We start from the raw sequence: 16,628 nt of genomic DNA, 5'->3' as shown, positions 1-16,628 counted from the left end.
GAATACCTAGCACTGTATTCAACATCAATATGGAAAGTTAAATGGAGAGAAAAAAGTGCTGTCTTTAATATAGTTTCAGATTTGAAATATTTTTATTAGGTCTCAAATTTTGGAATATTAAAGAGACTTAGAGTCCTAGTCCTGGGAGATGACTTTAAAAGGATTTTATCTGCTGGTTTTTACAGTTAATTATTGTTCTTATGTAATAAACACATTTCCTAAGGAACAGAAGGTTGTATTTGTTATTGGTTGCAGGTCATAATCATAAAACTTCAAATATATCTCTGTGTATAGCATCTGCATTTTAACATTTTAGAAATGTTTAATGATGTTCTAATCTAGAGAGTAGATCTATACCTGTTTGTAAAATCAGTAATGGTTGTCATTTAATGGCACTAAACATTAAGGCATTGAAGGATCAGCCAGGACATTCACATCACGCTGCTATCACACTTTATTAAAAATAGAAACATATATATTCATATTACTTTTCATACAGACTACAATGGTCCACTGGTAATATTTAAAAAAAAAGAAGTTACATACTATAAAACACTCATTTGGCCTAAATCCACTGTAGAAACGTCTCCAAAAGCAAACAAACGAACAAAAAGGAAACAATAAGAAAGCCTAATTCAAGACCCTTGTTTCTGAGGTGAGCTCTGTTCTTTCTTTGAATGTGTTTTACAAAACAAATATTAATGCTTTGGGAAAAAAGAAACCTTTTTGCTCAGAGAAATAAATGCACATAGAATCCAGTTTAAAAAAAGATGGCACATTTATTGCAACATAAATGTTATATACATGTTTTCCTGTTGAAAAAGACAGAAAATTCAAATTCTTGCTGCCACAGTTGTTTTTTTTCCTTTGTCTTTTTTTTTTATGCAGATCAACACTTTTTATTTGACACAAGATCAAATCTTTTATTGAGCGACAGCGGCGACTTAAGAGGAAGATGAACGTCTCTATTTCAGGAATCTGCAGCTCTTCGGAAGCCTTTTAAAGAACCCCATCACAAGCTGCAGATCTGCTGTCTTTTGCCATTCGTAAATCTCTTGCAATAATTGACAAGTTATGGTAAATAACCGTACATTTTACTATCTAATATAGTAAAATAAAGTAAGAAACTTTTTACTCAAAACTTTTGCTTTCAAAAATCTAGAAAGAGTAATATTTAGAATTCAAGAAATATTCTTACAGTATTATAGTATAAAAGACTAACTACAGTGAAAAATAAGCCAAATGTATTTTTTTTCTTTTGTTTTTTGTTTTTCTCATATATTATACAAGGGAACGCATCTGGGAATACAGCAAAGTCTAACTTGGCAAACAGAGGAGCAAAAAAAACAAAGGAGGAACAGGAAGTAAGCAGACAAAATGAAGGAAATTAGAACTGGAAGTGACATAGGTTAGCCTCTCAGTCAACAGTCTGTCAACATGAATACAAGGTCATGAAATACTGAAAGGAAGAAGACGGTCGAGTTCAGGCGGAGAATGCAGATAATTTTGCTTTAATGCATCGCAATAATAAAAGCGTGTTAAATGTAAACTCCTGCTGGGCATGATTTCTTCTAGATGAAGTCCCTTTGTTGTCCTGAAGTCTCATCCTGAACGCGGCCGCTTCGTTTCAGGCGGAAAATATGACAGAACATATTATACAAAAATATGGAATAAAAAGCAAGTCTTAAGACCAAAAGATACAAAAAAAAAGGAGAGATGTAAAGCATGCACACTGATAGGGGAAATAAAATAAAGCCATAATCAATGCTTTGAAATGTAAAAGGAAACCTTGTTGACTGCTTTTGTTCATTATGGAGCTACTGTCCAATGATAACCAGGAAGTATCTAACCTAGCCTTGATCTAAACATGACTGAAGAATAACTTAGATGTTCTCTGATGATTGAGACCCGACGTCATAGCACTGGAAGTCAAAACGAGGAACGGACTCGCTTACAACACAAAAAAGCATAACTCTGAATAACTGAGCTGGAAGTTTAATTTCTTGTTATATTAAGAAAAAGAAAACTGATATGTTCATCAGGCCAGGAGAAAATGGTCATCGTTCTCTTCTTTTTTTTTTACTTTTTCTTCTACATCTTCAATTCGCTGGTGCCAACACGGCCAAAAACAGAACAAACAAAAGCAATAGACGAAAAAAAAAAAAAAAAAAAAAAAAAGGATCTGGATGTTGACCTCAGACCGGGATCTGTGAAACCATTGATCTGTTTATGTTTTAACACTATATGGCAAAGGGAGACCTTTAGTCGAAACGAAATATTCAGGGAATGACAAACATTTTCCTTTTTTAAAGTTTCAATGGAGGGAAATAAACAAAAATAATATAACATATGAGCTTTCAGTAAAACTACAGTTTGCCAATCATCTGCCACCTTTAGGGTGTCGGTTGTTGGGCTTGTTTTATCATCTCAGTTTTCTAAACTACAGACAAATACACATTAGGTAGTTTTGGTTTCAGTGGCAAAAAATAAATATAAATAAATCTTTAAACAAATATTGGACAATTCTGTTGTTTGCAGCTAAAAGCTAATATTTGTTGTTGCAGGGTATAAATATCAGTCTAAACTGGCCAATAAATTAATCTCAATCTTCTCAGTGCCCGAATGTTTTCCCCTCATCTTGGACTTGCCAAAGACTGGAGCGGGGGGGTGGAGTGCTCTGTTTCAACGGTGACACAGGCAAACTATAGCTCCACTAGAAAGCTGCATGCTTCTGTGTGTTTTTAACAAACTTTCCCTTTAGGCATACACCGTATAGCTCAATAACACAATAAATAGAAAAAAAAAAGAAACAGACGGAAAAAAAAAAAAGCTGTTACAATGCATTCGTCAATTCAGTTTAGGCACGAGGCAACTTCCTCCTAAGGTTGGAGGAGACTGCGTAGTCTCTGATTGTTCAGGAGCAACACACTTCTTGCAGACACTGATATGTGCGAAGGATTTTAGTTTTTCTTTGCAGGGAAAAATTTGCAGATGGAAACCGGTCGGATGGAACTGGACGATTGGCTTTCTTAAATCTCAGGGCTGGATTGTGTTGGACTCTTTTAGTTTCACTTCAAGTGATCTGTCTCCTGCAACTAGTGTGGCGAACCATGAGTGCAGTCGGTCACTGGGAGGCAGGCTCACCAGCTCACGCAGGGCAGAAATGATCTGCAGCGCATTGATCTGGAGAGAGAAAAAAGATCATATTTAGGTCATTTACCTTTGTTCATGTTTAGTGTAGGAAACCTGTACCGAATTATTTATGCAACTTCGTTAAAAATGAAATGCAAACAAAACGGAAATAATTCAAACTAGAAAACATTTTTTTAAAATACAATAAAATGTGAGCATAAAATCTGCTAAAAATTGTGTTGTTTAAATTTCTTTAACTCTTTTTAATATTTTTTTTATCTGCTTCTTTTTGTTAACACAAAAGTGAGCTATTGAGGCATGGAAAAGATTTGAATGTTGAGGCGAAGGTACCTGCCTCCTGCTCAGAGGTGTCCCATTGGGTTGGATGAGTCAGTCAGTCCTGGATGGACTCCTGTGTGCCCCTGCTGCCCGTCACTCGAGCTCCCAGACACCTTCTCCTCCTCTCGTCTCTTAAGGCAGGCTGCTTTGGGGTTGAGATTTCGCTCTGTAGAATCAAAGAAATCCAAAGAGATGATTTTTAAACAAGAAACTACAGCGAACGATGGAAAGCTTTAAACCATGGTCATAATGTCAAGAGGCATACCGAGTGCATAAAAGACAAGGCTGTATCATAAAAAACTGAACTTTTATAATAGACCAATTACAAAATGGTGAGTAATTGATTTACTTCCTAATCTATAAGTTATAGAAAACCATGCAGCATGTATATTATTTACAATGTAAATGCTGTTGTTCTGTTTGTTAAATGTTAACTTTCTTTCATCCCTTTTGTATCACTTCATTCTTTTTTATATGTTTTTAAAACCATAAAAGAATAACATTATATTCTATTTAATCAATCATCACTGAATTGTGTTTTTATTATAGGCTTTTAATACTATTATGATTCATGTATTTTTTTCCTATTATTTCACTTCAACCTGATATTTTATAAATGAGTTTCTGTCAGCCTGAAACATCAGTGGCCTTTAAACTTTACAAACACCTTAAAGCAACTTTACTAGAAGGTAAGGGAGCACTATTACAGATGTCTTACATACTCTCAGCTCCAAATATAAATGTTTAGTGATTTTTGAAAAATAAAGAATTGTTTATATCAAGTTGTTTTGGTTGAAATAAAATAAAGTCATTTGAAAAAAGCCTCTCAAACCAACTCAGGAATCTATTTTCATGCAAAAAGAAAAGAAAACAATTAATTCATTCCAAATCTACATGTAATTAGTGATTCTTCTTTTGACTCAACACAGGGAGAAGCATTTTCAATAATAATAAACTGCAGTAGGATTATTTAAGAGTTTTAAAAAGCCCAAAGCTGACTTGACGTGAGGTAGTATTGACATTTCAGCTGCAGCAGCGTTGCAGTACTGACCTCTGACTTGCTGCTCTAAGCTAAGAATGACGGCCACAGCCTGATGAAGGATGAGTAGTTTGGTCTGGGGCTTCTCGCTTTTCAAGTGCAGCTGGCACATGCGGCCCAGCTCCTTGAAGGCCTCATTGATGTCTCGAACCCTCAGGCGCTCACGGGCGTTGTTCGCCATCCTCCTCTCTCGCTCGCGCTCGGCCTTCTGTTCTGGATTCAGGTCCTCGTCTTCAGTGATGCTACTTGAAGGAGAGAAGACAGAGTCCAGATAAGTGCAAGGCTGATTCTGACAACAGATTTCAGAGACAAAAAAAATATATTTTCTTAATATAAAAAATCCTTCATTGCAGATAAAATTATACATCACAAATGCAGGCTTGTGCATCGTCGTAACCAGACAAAAAGATGCAGTCTAAGCAGATCTATTAATGTTTTTTTATTTAATAATATTTTCAGTGAGAGCTTAAAATATTGAACAGGATTGTTTTTTTATTTTTTCCCAGAAGTCTTTTTAAATACTCTTATTTCGATAATATATCGGTTACCAAAAACTGAAGATAAACACTTTTATTGGATTTGCAAATATCCAACTGCATCAGTGATCAAACCGGTAGCAAATTTGAGTTCCAACCTGGTTCGTTGACCTGCTCTGGGTGTCTTCATGTCTCTCCTGTCACTCTCATCATCCGACTTATCAGTGAGGCTATCGAGCATGTCCTCCTTTTCCTGTTTCTCAATCTTCAGTTCCAGGGTAGCAGGGACTTGACCAGATAACACTGATGTAAGACCTACAGTCAGTGGATAAAACACGGAGGTCAGTCATCCTGGTTAGATCCTTGTAAGCTGTAGGACTATGAAGACGACCCCTGACCTCTGAACGCTTCCACTTGATGGTTAAGTTCTGTGCTGGACGTGGAGCCGGTGCTGGGCAGGCCTCCATGGCTGTTGCTCAGGCTGACATTGTCATCACCACCCTGCTGGAACACAGACAGGAAGCACATGAACAGAGAGGAAGCAGGAGACAGCTAAAACATATTTTTAACAGCAGAAAACAGCACTCTAAAGGATGAAACAGAAAAAAAGGAGGATTTTGATATATGAAGATCGGCAGGGTTCTGTATGTTGTGGATCATCAGTACCGCAAATATACCAATCCGGCATTTAAATGATCGATATAATGGAGACAGGTTAGTTGCTTTATTTTTCATCAACAATTCAAAAGAAAAACCTTAAAACAGGATAAACATCTGAGTGTGTTTAGATAATGAGTTATTATTATCAGTGGTTGCAGATTTCTTTTGTTTAGCACATTCTTAAACTCAATGCTTAAGCATGAACAGTAGAGACAGACAGGGACTAAGTCAGTGAGAGTGAGGAGTTTCTCCCTCTTTCCTTAAGGAATGTGATCCCCAGTCACTGTTGGCCTCTGTTAACCCCGCCACTCAGAGATCCTCCCCTTCCTCGGCGCTACGCTAATCTTTGCTGTGCTCTCAACAGGTGTCCAAACAAGTCTTTGTGAGAAGGAGAAGGAGGGAGGCTGGGGTCTCTGCTGAGAAAAGAACGCTGCCATTTTCACGGCTGGGCCTGATTACCATACAGCTGAGGACCTCTGTTTGGGTGGAGGCCGCCGGTTCAGACGCTGGTTTCCAACGATTCAGATTTCCTGGGTTGTTAAAAAGCAGTGATGAAAAGGAGTAGAAGGGAGCAGAGGGTGGGGTGTCAGTGGAAGCAAAAAGCCTGCGGCTGTGCAGGGGCCGAATCTGTGGAGCCCCGTCTGAAGGGACCTCTTCCCACACAGGATGTGCTGTGTTAGTGCAGACACAGTATGTTCTATCTCACAGTTGCAGTCGGTCAGCGTCAGAGCCACAGGCTCGCTCTCTGTACCAAACACATCACACTGAGCTCGCCTGACAAGCACAGAAATATTCTTGTTCAGGGACACAACAACTTCAGCTTTGGGGTGAAAACATCAACAGACAGAAGTCATGCTGGCTTCAAAAACAAAGAGTATTTAAAACATTTGGCCCTAAAAAAACAAACCCTCTTTGTTATTGACAACACGAGTTGTTTCACAACTAAATAAAACTAAAAGATATGTTTATTTACTTTTTATGACTATATCCTTCTAAATAAACATTTTTTTATAATAAATATATTATTATAATAAATATAATAAACTCTATTTGGTAAGAACACAAACATGTTATTTATATTCAATCAAGAAAAGAAAAAACAGAGAGAGCTTCATAGCCTGTTTGTTTTTTTTTATATTCTGTAATATTATCGGATCTCAGCACTCTGTTTAGATAAACTAATAAAAATGGAAAAAAAAAGTGGGATTATAAAGTTTATAAACATGCTAATATAGATTTAAATTGAGGCAGTAAGGCTTCGTTAACATTTGATAATTCTATATATATAAGATCCCGTTTGGAGTTCCTCAAAGCTCTATTCTTAGCCCACTTTTGTTGATATCCTGCTGCTCCTCTAAACTTTTACAACATCTCTTATAAATACTGATAAAAAATGATTACTTTCACCACATGACACACCTCTAACAGAGAGTCAGTTTTTCCATAATCCCAATAAGTCCAACTAAACTAAATATTTATATCACCTTTATGTATATAAAAAAAAAAAGTCTTAGCAAGACTCAATAAGGCTACAAAGAAGGCAAAAAAAAAAAGGTTTAATCATGGAAGAGAAAATCTATTGCTAGTCTATTATTAAATCACCCTATAAACCCCCCCCCCCCCCAAAACATAGTTGGAATAAAGGTTTCCTCTCTACTTTGGACCAAAAACATGGTGATTGGTTATTTTAAGTAGGTTAGATGATTGTATACATGTCTTTTTTGGTGACTGTAAAAAATTTAAAAAAAAATAAAATACTCCACCAGGCAGCTGCCAGAGTCCTAACCAACCCCAGCAATACGGATCACATCAAACAAGTCCTGAAATATCTTCACTGGCACTTTATAAAATCCTTGATTTTAAAATCCTGTTTTGGTCTCTGTTTTTACAGAACCAAAAAGTAAGGTCTATGTTGCTCAGCTCTAGAACTAACTTTAAGAAGCCTGGGATAGTTGAAAAAACTATTAGGTCTAGTTTCCAGCAAGTTTCCCATAACTGTCACGTTTTTCAGATGTTACCTACTAGATTTATATCATACGTTATTTATTTCATCCTTACATTTTACTCAAGAGAACTTTGAATTACCTTACATATATAAAGACTCTTCTACACAAACAAACCTGCCTTGCATTATTTAAAGTGATCCTTTCTATTAAGGCTGGGTATCGATTCAAATTTCAACTACTGATTTGATCCCAATTCTCAAGATTTAGAGTCGATTCTCTTCTATCCGATCTCAAAGTATTAAAAACTTCATTTTTTTTGCCATTACCTGAATTACAAAGCTGTGTAGTTATGCAACACATTGATACTAGTATTATATTAACATTCAAGAGCAAAATATTAAAGTAATGGTAGTTAATGGCGGCTGTAAAGACAGTGGTTATATAAATGAACTTGTTACGATAATAAAACTGACCATGAACAGATTTATTTTCATAGCTGTAACCCAAATGATTTCCCAATATCTGGATTACAGAGACGAGTTGCCTTGTTTTAATTACATCACAGATGCATTTGAACCTCTTGGGTCTAGAAAATGAAATACCTCGGATCGGATGGAGAATGGATGAACACATCCTGATTTATGCAGGGACGCGCATTCTCTTCCCCCTCAAGAGGCTTGGACTTTAAGAGGAAAGCAACACACAAACAAGTCCTACAGAGAAGCGCAAACTCACTTCACTTTGCCTGTTTTTCTCATTTCTCCCTCACCCCAGTGTAAGGAGCCGCTCTCCAGAGGAGGGTGAGCTTTAGGCCAGGCATTACGCTTATGGAAAATTATGTCAGTATAAATTCAACTATTTATGTGTGGAAAAATGTCTAGCTTTTCTTCACGGCAGAGCACCAGCGTTGAGCAGGTGGTTTAGCCTGCGATGGGGGAGTTTTAATGAAAACCATACGCAGAAACTCTGAAGCAACACAAAACATTGAAACACTTGCAGGGCGTTATCATACCATCGTCGAAGTCCGACTTGGAACTAGAGCAGAGGCGGGAAAGTTTGGTCCAATGGTTGTTATTGGCCCGTTCGCCTGTCCCAGCAGGCTGTGTATGTCGCTGGGCAGACTGGTGGTGGAGCCCACTGCATGGTTCCTCAATACAAGGATTGCATCATCCAATCTGTCCAGACGATCTTCCATTCGAGACTGAAGGGAAAAGGGGGATTGTGGAAAGAAAGATTTAGGAAAACAGAAGAAGAGAAAGAGAAAAGGGCAGAGCAGCTTAGTATAAGCATATTAGGAGCAAAACTGAAAACACTGATTGTATGGAGTGGACTTGGAGTGGGGATGAAAAAGAAGATAAAGAAGGTTGTTTCAACTTAAAATAAACCATTTCAGCTTGAGCCATAAAACACAACTTGATTCTTCATTGTTCTTTAATCATATTAAATCAGATATTATTTTACTGTTTATAAAATAGAAATCTGCAGTTAGCACGGTCACTGCAAGCTGGAATGACTGCAAAAGACCACATGACATGACGATAAAACAACTTAGGTGACAATATTTTTTACAATCAACAATGTGGTCAAACTTCTGCAAAAAAAAACAAAAAAAAAACGAAGATGTATGGGAGATGCATGGATATAAAGCCTCTGAATAGTACCTCGCAGACATCCTTTAAGAAAGACATGGCATCCTGGAGATGCTCATGTAACTGTTGATGAACTCTGTTTTTCTGGCAAAGTAAAATAAGAATAAAAGAAAAGATCAGCGTCTATATATAATACCAACACACACAGGATTAAGATCGTTTTTCTAAAGTCATGCAGACAATAAAGTGGGAGGATTTGTAGAAAGGCAAGCAGCTGCAGACCATCCACTTTGTAAAGATGAAAGTGTTTCTATGTTTGCACGTCTAACAGCTCGACCTGCGCCACTGGTTATAAACTCTTCTTTATGTTAACTTTAATGCTTCTGCGTTACAAATATAGGATGAAAAAAGTTGCTTTTAGTTTTGCTTCAAAGGCTAGATTGAAACCAAAGAAGGAAACATCACAAAACCTAAAGGAAGACTACTTCCTGGCAGTCCTCACTAAGAAAGGTATGCGTGTCTATTTTGCAAATGCTTTGACTCTCTAATGCAAAGGAAAACATTTTTTTACCATCATTTACAAATACATCAAATTATGCAACCAATTTCTCGCCTAATACTTAAATGTTCCCTTTCCAAAGTCGAATAAAACAGCTTTTAAATTAAGAAGTTAACAATAAAATATAGTTCCAGAAAATATATGATAAGCATTATAAGCCCTTTTTAGAACTGGTAATTAGGTGTCATCATATATAGCTTATCAACAAGTATTTAAATGTAGGCTGCTAGCAGCAGGTAATGTTATCAAATGCTAACAGGTAGCGGGCTGAATGTGATCCTCAGCTCCGGTTGGATGGCTGCAAAGGAATTCTGTAGAAGCGGCTCAGCAAACAGCTGCTCTCCCCTCCACACCCTCCCACACCAGCCTACTTAACTCAACCCATCCCCCTGAACCGTCACCCACACCCAGGAGTGGGCCCTCCGAGCTGAGGACAGATGGCAAGCCCAGAGGGACAAGTATTGTCCAGTTTGGTTACCCCTCAACCCCCCCTATCTTCCTCAGCGGAACATTTGTCAGACAGGAATCTGCATGTAATGCTAGCTCATGCCTGAACTTATCTAAAGCAAGCATCAATCTCACCATTTAATCGCTCACACAGGGAGCTTACCAGAGAGTGGAGGGAGTTCTCGTAACTTGGAGAGGAGGGAGTGTGTCCACTTGCACGAGGCCACTGGTTGGCACCTGAGAGGATAGGAAAGGATGTGATACCGTGAATGAGCTTCATATCAGCACAACCAGAGGCTGCGTCCTGCACACATCACACAAAGGTGACTGACAAACAATAACACGCAGCCATAACACTCTGACATCCTGATTTTCTGGCCTCTTGTTCCATTATAGATATTTTTATCTACCAAAAACCCAACTGCATCACTTCCTGTCGACTGGACTGCATCCTGAAATGTGAGCCAGCAGAGAGTGCGACTAACTCCCACTTACACCCTGAAGCGTATGAAAATAAAATAAACGAAGATATGAGCAAAGCGGGGCCCTGAAAACTCTTGCTTTTTTTTTTCTTTTGTTCCTCTAAGCACTTGAAAAAGTTTCGGCACAGGGCCTTTCAGCCAAGCTAAGCCTCTTTATTCTTTCTCAAACAAATATGCTTTACCAGAGGAGATGTAGTGACACAGCATCTCTCAACAGGTGCTTATTGGACTAAAGTTTCCCTGGCTTAGATTTCATTTTGCATGTTTTCGTTTACATTCAAGCTCCCATCAGATTATATCGAAGTAATTTGAATTTTTTTACTCTTTTCATCTTGGCTTGTAAACATCGATGCTGGATTCAAGGAATCTGTCAGAGCCAAGAAGCTAAACTGAAGGCCAGCGCCGGAAGACCAATCAAGCTGATTTGGTCTGCTGTAAATTAAAGAAAAGGAGGAATGCACATCTGCTCGTCACATTTAAAGCTATTCAACATTTCTTTCCCTTCATTTGTCAAACATCGTTGTCCAAGTAACCTGCCTTGTTTGTGCAACAGAAGGCGATGTGTAAAAACACAATCAAATACTCTGAATGGGTTTTGACAACATGAAAACTTTCCAGGTTATTCCAAGGGTAGTGCGTCTCAGGCCTTTCAGCCCACACTCCAAGCTCCTTGTGGAAGGATGCCAAACTCAACCTACACGGCTGTAAATGAGGTCTGCTTTTGCACAGTTCACAGATGGATGCTTACATATGGTTTTAATTAGAGTAAATCCTGAAATGCATGGAAGAGGAGCGTTAAGTGCTCCTTACAACAGAAATGAATGCATAAATGCAGCACCAGACCTTAGGTGTCAACCTGTATTAAGCTATAACAAGATTTTAAAAAAGTGAGTTTATAAATCCTAATAAAGTTGTTTGGCTGATCTGTTCCTGTGGTTTAACAGCCTTTTAATGAGATATTAGAGAAGCTACTGTATGAAGTATGAGGCAGCGGCACTCCTCCTCCCCTCCTGGATAAAAGAAGCTTCTACATGGAGGGTCAAGGTGTGGAAATAGACATCCCTCCTTGGTGTTATCAACCTTCATTTCAAGGATGTAGGATATCTTAAACTCTAAGGAAAATTTATTGAAAAGATTTTACTGTACGCAACATTCTCACGCAAAATCACACCATCTTAAATGGTCGATACTTGAAGTGAAACTAAACTATTTCTTGATTTACTCAGCAAAGCTGATCCTTAAAAATCAAAGAAAACAAATGAGTGAAAGTAACACACCCGATCCTGATGCTGCACAACACTGTGAATCTTCAACTTTCATCCTATTAAAGACGCACTTTTCCGAAGGTCACATTGAAAGCGAAAAGAAATCCTGAAACACATGATGGGTTTTATGCTTCACAAAATGAGACAGAATTATTTCTTACTGCATATTTAGAGAGGATTATATAATGGCTTTCACTGATGGAGAAGCAGTGAAAAAATTCCCACCTCCCCACAGTCAGGAAACTGTTACCAGTTTTTCCATTAATTAATTCCACTGAAACGTCTCCGTGATGCTTTGCAGTCTTTTGTACCCTGGTTTTCTAATGTTACCCCCCCCCCCACACACACACACACACACTTAGCCTTTGAAAAATCAGACTTTAATTAACAGACTATTTAAAGTGAAGGAAATGAACGTCTGCTCTGCCTCAGCTCCCTCCCAGGTGAGTGAGGGAAGAACTTCACACGAGCCTTCGCTGGCTGGCGACTGTGAAAAATTAGCCTGAGGCTCGCTTCCCCACATGCACCGGAGAGGGCTAATTGAACAAACCAGTCTTGAGTAATGTGCTGTATATTGCTGTAATCCCAGTGATGAATGAATTTTGCGACTAACATTAACAGCGAGCCAAATTTTGTGCCAATTTTGGAAGACTTGCTCTTTTTTTCTAGCCTCAGAAGCACAATAAAGGGCAAATCATTAGAGGCACAATATCCCTCTTCTACAGTCCCACGTGAATTGGTGGATTATGCTTCTTCTATATAATAAAGAGCTCTATTAGTCATCACTGAAGCGTTTCTGTAACGCAAAAAGGTGAAGAACGCCGCCACAGTCTGGATCAGCTGAGTCAGAGGCACTTTCCTTCACCCGAGTCTTTTCCAGCCTGTGTGTCTGTGTGTTGGGAGAACAGCTGTCTGTGGGGCAGGGTAACAGCTGAGGACAGGGGGGCATACGTGGAGACAGCTGTCGCCACTCCATTACCGTGCATGACACAACTGCTCGCTAAAACAACACAACGGGCTTTCCCTTACCGATCCCCCTCATTCTCTTTCCATTACCCCCCCTCCTCCGTCAGCACCCCTGACAGTCCATATTACTGTAATGTACATCTCTTTTGTCTGTACTTTACTTATAAAGCCAGCGTGCAGCAAATGGGGAACTTGTTTTTGCCGTTCTCTCAAGCGTGAGAAGATGGGCAGCACTGTTTTTTTTTTCTTTTTTTTTCCTGTTTTTGTTATTTGTGTTTGCGACAGAAAATAATTACAACTTGGAGGCAAATATGCGTGTCCGTCCTCAAAACTCATATAAGCATAAAGTACCACAAAGCCCTTGTCGAGGAAAGTAGGATTACACTCCAACAAATCCAGTGTCTAAACTCTTTTTCATTTCAAACACGAGTTAACGCCAAGAGCTGTTATTATGAGTCAATAAAACGGTTTTGCACAAATGAAACGCTTTTTAAGAATAGTAATCCAGGACCTATTTCACACACTTTCAATTTGAGATTTTTGTGTCCTTTAGAAGAGCCAAAACGTTACTTTCTTTTGTATGATCATGTCTACAAGTCGGTTTAAAAAATTTGTTTAGATTGAAAACAAAGTCCAAGAATAAAAAGGAACATAAAGACTTTATGTTACTCTGTTGGTTAAATACAGAACAATGACTAAAAAACCCTCTGAAAGCTGAGAGGAAATGTAAAACCCTCGATGTCAGTGTGGATTAAAACTAAAATATGTGGAGAAGACTGGACCAATACAACAGTGATCCTATGGTTTAAAAGCAAATCTCCTACTTCTTCTCATATAGTGCAGATAAGAACAGGCCAGTGTTTTTTTTTTTGTTAACTTAAGAAGACAAAAATTCAAATACCCTCAAAGTTGTTAACTGCACTGCTTAGAGGATGTGAGGCAAAGCTTTCTTTTCAGGATGGATTCCTTAGAAATTGTTCACACATGGCTTAAAGAGCGAGTATGAAATGATTAGAGTAGCTCTAAAGCTAAACGTGGTATTTAATTAAGTTTTGGAAGAACTTTCAACTAACCATTCTGCTCATGCTTTGATTAATCAAAGCGGAATGTAGTACGCAGTAAAAGTCATTAATTTAATTAAAGTCACAGGGGCCGTGTTTCTGCTGCGGTGCGACGGCAAACGGGGAGAAATCTGTGTGAGTTTGGCAATTTCCAGACCTTGAAACTCGCTTCATCTGTTTGGTGTTTTGGTGCCAAGCACAGAGTGCACAGCACATACAGTGGGTGGGAGGCTCATAAGAACGAGGCAGCATGAAGCCACTTGTTGGCTGTTTGGTGGAAAATATAAACATGAAGAATTTATATGGATCCAAACAAGTAAAAAAAAAAAAAAAGGAGGCTTGTTATGTTGTCCTAAACTTGAAATTCCTGCAGCCCCTGATGAAACCACTCCCTTTGATTTGAAAATTGCCAAACCAAACATCACCCACAACAGTGCACAGTTTACTTTTATTAAATTGCATGCAAATGGTATCAGGCTGCTCCAAAGTCGCTCAATTCAATTCTACAGGCAACAGACAAGTTCGCTGTGAGTAAGTCTTCTGTTTTTGTGAGGAAAATGGACGATTACAGCCGCTCATCCATCATATATGTCACTGTTCAATATCCAACTTTCCTTTTAGCAAAACTACTACTGTTTGAAGCACCAGAAAACAAGACTGATCACATTTAGACTGAAATTCTAGCATTCACAATGGAAAAACCTCTTTTACAGTTAGACACATTATATTATAATCTGCTCCTGCAGATTAGAGCTTGATCTCTATGTTTCTAGAGGGTGTAATTCAAAGAAATAGAAAGCCACTATCCAAATGATCTTTCCATCAATCTGTTTTTTAGATTATACGGCTAATGAATGGAAGCAACAAGAGCTTTCTAATACTCTTTCTGCAGTTAAAACAAGTTCCTAATAAATTAAATCCTTCTAACTGGGTTAAAGCAAAACACAATCACAATGTATTAACTCTTCAACCCATAACAGAAGAAAAAAATGTTTAGAAAATTTAGATTTTTCAATATTTCTGCTGTTCAATAGATGCTTTCAATTGGAGGATAACTTTGTTTTCTTTCTTAAAATACTTCTATAGGCACGGATACATTTAATGATATACAGTAATGTTAAAATAGCCTGACCAGTGCTGAAGCAGTTATAAGGGATCATTTTTCAAACCTACTACTGGTATTTAGAAGCGTGTGTTTGTGTTTTAGGAAAGATTAAAATCTAAAGGCTGGTGCAGTACCTGGCCTCCCAGACGGAGTCCCTGCAGCAGTCACCACAGTCCCCGCTGAGCCAGCTCCTGCTGTGGCTGTCAGAGGTGAAGGAGAACCCACAGGTGTGGACGGATTGGAGGGGAAACTACTGCTAGTGTGGTCAGGAGAGTAAATCTGAAAGCAGAAAGAAATAAAGAAAGACTTAATATACCTCACTGCTGCATTAGATGCATGTAAACTATCTAAACAGGTCTACTTTATGCAGCTAACAACTTCACTCTAACTTGTTGGAAGAACACCAAGATTAGATTTTCTCTTTCTGATCAATACTAAGATAAAAACTTTGGCTCTTATTTCCTGGAGAACTTTTTCAAACAAAAATAAATTCTCATTCAGACCTAAATAAACCTTTTTTTTTTTTACAGAAGCCCAGCCTTTTTTTCTCCTCCCTGGTAAAAAGACAGTTGTGTTCAATTGAGTTACTATGCTTATTATTCCACCGTGGTTTCAAGAGGAGCAGACGCCCAACCTGGAAACCCCGTTAAGCCAAACACGGAAAATCTCCAGGGCCACCTTTTAGTCTGCAGCCTGAGATTGTGCTTCGGTCCATACATCAACATCTACAAGGATCCAACTGTTGTTTATTTATTTATTTTTTTTTTTTGCATCTCAAACTTTGCAGCTTTTACAAAAAAGGAGGACTAGGACTAAAGTTTTCGGCCAGACACCATGGATATTAGTCATGTCGGTGGTGGCTTATCTTTTTTTTATTTCAGTGCCTAGGTGAGGCAGAGTTCATTGAGTTTTGCTTTGACAGAAGATTGAGGGGATTAAACTTTCAGCGCTCTATTTATTTAACCAGGCGGTAGATTAAAATATAAACACATTCCTGATTTATTTTTTTTCTTTTAATCAAAGGATGTTTGTGCCATAATGAAACATGTCTTACCATCAAATCTGGACTAATTAGCATGAAAAAAAACATGGAACGAAGGGGATTTCAGGGACATATTAAGATTAGGATTTACTTTAAAGATATCTCTATTCAATCTTGATTTCCCGGCTTAAATTTTTAAATAAACCTGGAGTTTCAGGTTTTGACTATTATCACTGATCAAGGTGGGGAATCGTTCACCGTCAAGACAGGGATCAGTCTTGTTTATGCTCTTTTAACACCATTCTCCTCTCTGTTCAGACACACAATTCAACCAGGAACACATGAGGCAGAAACCTATAAAACTCTGCTTGAATCTTCCACTTTCTAAAGAGCATCAGCAAGCTGTTTATCACCATGACTTTTGACCAGACAATATATAGCTTTCTTTTCTTTTGGCTCCCTGGCGACTGACGCTGCATTCAAAGTGAAGCATTGCTCATTTTACTGGAATAAATGAAGCCCCGCCTCATCATCAGTTACACTCCCGCAGGCGGCATGGGGCCAATAAGCACGGCCAATT

The 16,628-nt window shown here is 38.3% G+C and overlaps 1 protein-coding gene across 7 annotated transcripts in view; it reads right to left on the bottom strand.

Annotated features, from left to right (window-relative positions):
• Window positions 1-436: 436 nt before the first annotated feature.
• The window catches only part of LOC107095642 (transcription factor 12-like), a 32,943-nt gene continuing 16,751 nt past the window's right edge, over window positions 437-16,628 (bottom strand). Inside the window, exons 6-14 of one of the 7 annotated variants that reach the window (XM_015391826.1) lie at window positions 15,201-15,345; window positions 10,351-10,424; window positions 9,254-9,325; window positions 8,605-8,793; window positions 5,385-5,490; window positions 5,145-5,301; window positions 4,523-4,755; window positions 3,488-3,637; window positions 437-3,183 (exon numbers count right to left, since the gene is read on the bottom strand). In XM_015391826.1, coding sequence (XP_015247312.1) covers window positions 3,495-3,637; window positions 4,523-4,755; window positions 5,145-5,301; window positions 5,385-5,490; window positions 8,605-8,793; window positions 9,254-9,325; window positions 10,351-10,424; window positions 15,201-15,345 — 1,119 coding nt within the window. In that variant the 3' untranslated portion in view covers window positions 437-3,183; window positions 3,488-3,494. Of the gene's footprint in view, window positions 3,184-3,483; window positions 3,638-4,522; window positions 4,756-5,144; window positions 5,302-5,384; window positions 5,491-8,604; window positions 8,794-9,253; window positions 9,326-10,350; window positions 10,425-15,200; window positions 15,346-16,628 lie in introns of all 7 variants that reach the window. The other 6 variants (XM_015391821.1, XM_015391823.1, XM_015391822.1 and 3 more) reach the window with 6 other exon arrangements.

Source organism: Cyprinodon variegatus, unplaced genomic scaffold, assembly GCF_000732505.1.
Source record: "Cyprinodon variegatus isolate N-32 unplaced genomic scaffold, C_variegatus-1.0 Scaffold561, whole genome shotgun sequence".
Taxonomy (NCBI): domain Eukaryota; kingdom Metazoa; phylum Chordata; class Actinopteri; order Cyprinodontiformes; family Cyprinodontidae; genus Cyprinodon; species Cyprinodon variegatus.
The sequence above is the reverse complement of the archived record's forward strand: the minus strand, read 5'-3'. Positions and strand labels throughout refer to the sequence as shown.